At 37.2% G+C, this 6,000-nt stretch overlaps 1 protein-coding gene across 1 annotated transcript; it reads right to left on the bottom strand.

Moving 5' to 3' along the window:
- Positions 1-834: 834 nt before the first annotated feature.
- Positions 835-3,751, bottom strand: LOC120484307 (uncharacterized). Its single transcript, XM_089130128.1, has 7 exons — positions 3,622-3,751; positions 3,411-3,506; positions 3,214-3,325; positions 2,908-3,131; positions 2,643-2,814; positions 2,378-2,505; positions 835-1,727 (listed from the first exon to the last, which is right to left on the bottom strand). Exons 2-7 carry the CDS (start codon positions 3,474-3,476, stop codon positions 1,410-1,412), a joined length of 1,020 nt encoding a protein of 339 aa, XP_088986254.1. The 5' UTR covers positions 3,477-3,506; positions 3,622-3,751; the 3' UTR covers positions 835-1,409.
- Between the last annotated feature and the right edge of the window lie 2,249 nt (positions 3,752-6,000).

Consider the following 6,000-nt stretch of genomic DNA (forward strand, 5'->3'; position numbering starts at 1 on the left):
CCCTCTATCAGAATCCAGAGTTTTGAGAAGATTGGGGATACTAAATTTTTCGGCCAAAAAAAAAAAACGTAAGGGGTAACACTGTCGTTTTTTTTTTTTGGGTCGAAATTTTGATTTTCGATATCTCAGCTCTGGAAGGGTCTAGAGCCTCCATTGTTGCACTCAGGTCTATGTCTCATGGCCTTCTATCAGAATCCAGAGTTTTGAGAAGATTGGGTATACTTAATTTTTCACCCCAAAAAAAAACGTAAGGGGTAACACTGTCGTTTTTTTTTCTGGTCGACATTTTGAATTTCGATATCTCAGCTCTGGAAGGGTCTAGAGCCTCCATTGTTGCACTCAGGTCTAAGTCTCATGGCCCTCTATCAGAATCCAGAGTTTTGAGAAGATTGGGGATACTTAATTTTTCGCCCAAAAAAAAAAACGTAAGGGGTAACACTGCACAGTAAAAACTGAAGTGTTAATTTAACTCCTATAGAGTTGAAATTGACTCTGTCTCAGATAACATTTGGTCCCACTCAAAATCAGTGTAAAATTAACTCTTTGGTCAATGTCAGGTTTTTAGAGTTAATTCTACTCAATATTGTGTAAAAAATAACAATGAAATGTGTAAAAGTATTTAACACTGTAGTTTAATTGCACTGTTAAGAGTAATATGATCACACTGTAGAGTTAATTTAACTCCAATTTTACTTTAAAAAAATTACACTTTAAGTGTAATATTTACTTTTCTTTTCTCAGTGATTTAAAAAATATATAAATCATAAGATGCAGTGTTACTGAATTATATGAATTATTATCAACTACAATCAAATGAAAACAAGCACAATCACATTAGATCACAGCACTCACCATTTATTGTAACAAACAAAGAAAGCAAAGAAAAAAACAAAGAAAATTTCAATGTCAGTGAAATTACATTCCAAACCCATTGCCTTGTCTCTGACAGAAACATATCGTCATCATAATGTTTACCAGAGAAAGCAATATGGCACGATGAGGATAGTTGTGTCATTCCCTCCATATGACATTTGTATGTCAAAAGGCCTAGGGTAATGCAGGTTGTCGACATGAAAAAAAAAAATAATCCTGCTTTGATCTGATATCCTCATGAGCATGGAAATGTTCTTGAAAAGTTACTGTAACTAAAGGCACTGTGAGTAGCAACAGTTTTTCAAACATTATCAGAACTGACTCAATCTGATAAAACACGGGCATAGAATCAACTAAACTGCTTCCATGGCACTTATTAAGATGCTTTCTTAAACCAGAAAAACTACCAAAAGAACGCATCCTTCTTGACCACACTTCAAAAAAAGAGTCCATGAATTACCTTAAAGTGCTTAACAAGGTTGTTTGGACCTCCATGGTCACTTTTGCAAAGAAAACACTTCATAGTTTTATCTCAACTAACGCACCATTCTTGCTCGCAACTCCGCAACTCTAGGAGTCTCCTTTGTTTCCCCCATGTCAATGTTATAGATGGTTGTTTGAACAAAAGTGAAAAAGCTGCTCAGGGAAGAACTGTATGACGTACCAAAGACGTAATGGGCTTTAAAGAGTTCGTCAAAAGCTCCAACTGGACCTTTTGCCTTGCATGGAAGTGCATGCTTGTCAACCACAATGAAGAAGGAGTGAATGGTGCTTTGTGTGGATCCCTGGGCGAGAAGATAGGGCTGACTGCTTTGGGTGATGTTGTCTAGATGCTGCTGCACACTGGTTCCAACCTACAACAAAACACATTTAACAGAATTGTTTTGGTGACTAACTTCTGAGAATAGATCAGATCACCTCAAACTGTGCACAAGATTGAGGTGATGGAAGATATATTAACAACTCTTAAAGGAAAACATTTTTTGCTTATAGTTTACTAACCCCCATGTCATCCAAGATGTTCATGTCTTTCTTTCTTCAGTCAAAAAGAAATTAAGGTTTGAGGAAAACATTACAGGATTTTTCTCCATATAATGGACTTCCACGGTGACCAACGGTTTGAGGGTTCAAATAAGGGTTCAAAGTCTGTCTCAATTGAGCTTCAAAGTCTCGACTTGATCTCAGCGGAGAAATAAGGTTCTTTTATTTTGAAAACGGCCGTCTTTTTATTTTGAAAACGACCATTTGTTTCGCTACATAAGAACTTTATTTTTCTGCTGGGATCATGTCGAGACTTTGAAGCTACATTGAGACAGACTTTGAACCCTCAAACCATTGGTCCCCATTGAAGTCCATTATATGGAGAAAAATCCTGTAATGTTTTCCTCAAACCTTAATTTCTTTTTGACTGAAGAAAGAAAGACATGAACATCTTGGATGACATGGGGGTGAGTAAATTATCAGCCAAAATGTTTTTAGAAGTGAAGTAATCATTTAAGCATACCTTTTGAAATCTGATGAGCTGATCTACAGCTTGATATGCAGACAGCTTTCCCGGCCTCTTTCTACCTTGTGCAGATGGTGGTAGCAAATGTAGCAGCAGCAAGATGGCAGACATGTCACTGTCCCAGCCTACAAATAAGTGAATAAAAACCTGGTTAACATTATACCACAGTATAGCATTCAAATTGACAACTCGCACCAATACGAAAATGTACACTACACAACTACATAACCCACAATAAGAAGTAAAACAGTTCCATTCATACCATTCTCAACTTCAGCAGCTGACTCAGCATTGCGCATCAAATCCAAGAGTTCTGTGGTGGGTACAAGTCCATGGATTTCCTTTATTACTTTTGCTTTGAAAGTGGTTGGCCACTTCTCCAAAAATGTGTTGGCCGTGGCCTCACCAAACAGAAGTCTGAAATCTTGTTCTATCTGCAATGTAACACACATAGACAGAAGTGATGAGTGATACATAATGCTACATTGGATATTTTGGTGATGCAGTGAATTATTAAGATGTCATACCAGTCCTGGTGTGTCCAGAAATCGTGGGAAGACCAAGAAGACATCTGATGATTTGGCTTCATCGTTGACCATTGCTTGCCGACATATGAAGGTCATTTTCATCTTCTCACGGACAGTCTTTTCATCAGAAGAGTGTTTTAAAACAGCAATAGCTGCTTCCACATCCTCATCAGATAGCTCTCTGTCATTGGCCAAGGGCTGACGACCACGGCCTGGCCCACCAACTTAAGAGAAAATACAATGTTAAGTACTAATTTCTGTACAATTCACAGGTTATAATCACATGTCACTTATCAGTAAACATACCTTCAGGAGATTTGCTGACTGAGGCACCTCTTTCCTCTGCTGATTTTCTCTGTATGGTCTTCAATCGCCTTGCAAGGTAACCCGAACCACTCTCCGGATCGTAGTAATGTTCCTATACAATTGTAATAATTTATAAAGGAGTACTATTAACATTTCAAACAGTGAATATGTGCATAATGTTGCACTAATTTACTTACATATCCATGTTGTGAGTATGGGTCTTCTAGATAGGGAAACAAGGCTACTATCCCCTGTGCATACATCACTCTAACACTTTTGGGGGGGGGGATGTCCTAGCAAATGAATTCAAAGTTAACATCATACTCAATTGACATTGCACAACACAATTTACATAATTAATAACTGTAAAATAATAACAATGTTTCTTTATAGCCCCTTAATGCTTACCCATGTGTTTCTGTCATCTCAGCAGCAAGTATGTTAATCATCTGTCTTCTGGTGGCATCTGTCAGAGATTTGTTTTTTCCATACTCTTGCATAATGCGTTCACCACCAGGTTTTGATGTTAGGATTTTTTCAATCAACTATAGGTGGAATAAAATGTGCTTTCCATTATTGTGAAACCATATGTAATGTTGAAAAAAATACTTATCTAGAACACTTACCATGGTGAAACAACATTCAGATTGGACTTAACAGCAATTTCCACCACTTACCGCTTTTGCCTCGAAGTTTATGTGGCATGGCCTTTTAGGCTGGCTTCTTTCGTCAGCGGCTACTTCTTCAACAGGGTCACACATCATTAAATTCAGGATGATGGTGTCATCAGATGTACCCGAGCATGATGATGATGATTGAGAGGCACCTGTTCATTATGAAATATGTACAAAATATAAACACATTACAAGAATCAGTTATTTTTAAGACAATAAATATTCTCATTCCGGCCTTTAAACTAAACAAAATAATTTGTGAATTGTCTGAATAAATACCAAGTCCTCCATTGCCCAGCATGATTCTGAAAGTTCCAGGTGACTCCTTCACTATTTCTTCAAAAACCTCTGTGTCAACTTCTGTGTCTGACTGGTCATAAACCTTAATGTCTGGCTGCCTGCTTTCTGGTATGTTGAATTTTAGACATGCTGTTTAAAAAAGTTTAATAAAGAAAAAACATTCCCTTGTCACAAGAATCAATGGTCATATTTAATTTTGTATTCAAAAAAAGATGAATGACCTGCACCGGAGTTTGAACAGAAATGATTATTGACCTAACTAGATATCATAGCATAATAGGTTAATGCTGTATTATTTTGTTATTGTGTGATGTATATTGCTATAACCTAATGTACCCACCTTCTTTCAAGAAAGCATCAAATGTCAGCTCAGACAGCTTGACGTATTTCTGCTCTTCCCCGAATTGAACACGCAACAGCATTTTGCCCCTGTTAACATAGAAAATATATTCAAAATCATAATTTAGGGCTGGTTCAAATAAAAGTTACCTATCCATTTCTCTCAGTGCAATGCACTAGATGTTACGGTTACAATGGGCGGCTGAAGAAGACAAAGTTGTGCTGGTCGAATAACGTTTGGCTATTTTCTGCAGCAAATATAGGTTTAGGCTAACGTTAGTTAAATTTTAGAGGCACGTACGTTGTCTCATTAGCTAACGTTACCAAATAGCTGTGCCAAAGTTAGATATTTTAGTTCGAACAGTAACGTTAACCCGTTAAAATAGCCAACAAACACGTACATGCAATCAGTGATCTTATTTTCGCTTATAAGACCAACATTAACTATCAGAAGCATGCAATTGCTAACATTGCCAGTAACGTTATATACAGACGTTGCCTGGGAAGCTAAAAATACATTAGCTATGAAAAGCTGTTAACTGTATTAAATATTGTATTGTTATAGCGACCGAGCTAACGTTATTTTACGCATAAATCGTTCATAAGTGAAAATATTGCAACACCGTGATATTGAAATATTGAAATCAACGACATGGATTGCTAGCTGGTTAACGTTAACGTTACGTTAATACCATTGACTCATATCAGCAAAACTTTAAAATTATGTAACTTAACGTTAAAAAATATCGTTTTGGTGTTAAAAACACAGGGATGTTACTTACCAAGTTATATCAGTGGTATAACGCTCAATCGCAGTCTTCTTCCACCAACATACGTGCACTTCAGCACAGCAGAATGGCGGGTATTCATCACTGCCGTAGAGTTGAAAATGCTGCGTTTCTGCAGATTTTTACACTCACTTTTAACTCCACTGATAGAGCAACTTTACTCTCCAAAATGTTGAAAATACTCTATCTGGGTTAAAATATGTTTACTCTGAAATATTAACACCCCATTTTTTACTGTGTGTCGTTTTTTTTTTCGGGTCGAATTTTTGAGTTTCGATATCTCAGCACTGGAAGGGTCTAGAGCCTCCATTGTTGCACTCAGGTCTATGTCTCATGGCCCTCTATCAGAATCCAGAGTTTTGAGAAGATTGGGGATACTTAATTTTTCGCCCAAAAAAAAAACGTAAGGGGTAACACTGTCGTTTTTTTTTTCTGGTCGAAATTTTTAATTTCGATATCTCAGCTCTGGAAGGGTCTTGAGCCTCCATTTTTGCACTCAGGTCTAAGGTTCACGGCCCTCTATCAGAATCTAGAGTTTTGAGAAGATTGGGGATACTTAATTTTTCGCCCAAAAAAAAAACGTAAGGGGTAACACTGTCGTTTTTTTTTTCGGGTCGAAATTTTGATTTTCGATATCTCAGCACTGGAAGGGTCTAGAGCCTCCATTGTTGCACTCAGGTCTATGT

The sequence above is a fragment of the Pimephales promelas genome, chromosome 4 (assembly GCF_988280905.1).
Source record: "Pimephales promelas chromosome 4, fPimPro1.hap1.1, whole genome shotgun sequence".
In the NCBI taxonomy this organism is placed as follows: domain Eukaryota; kingdom Metazoa; phylum Chordata; class Actinopteri; order Cypriniformes; family Leuciscidae; genus Pimephales; species Pimephales promelas.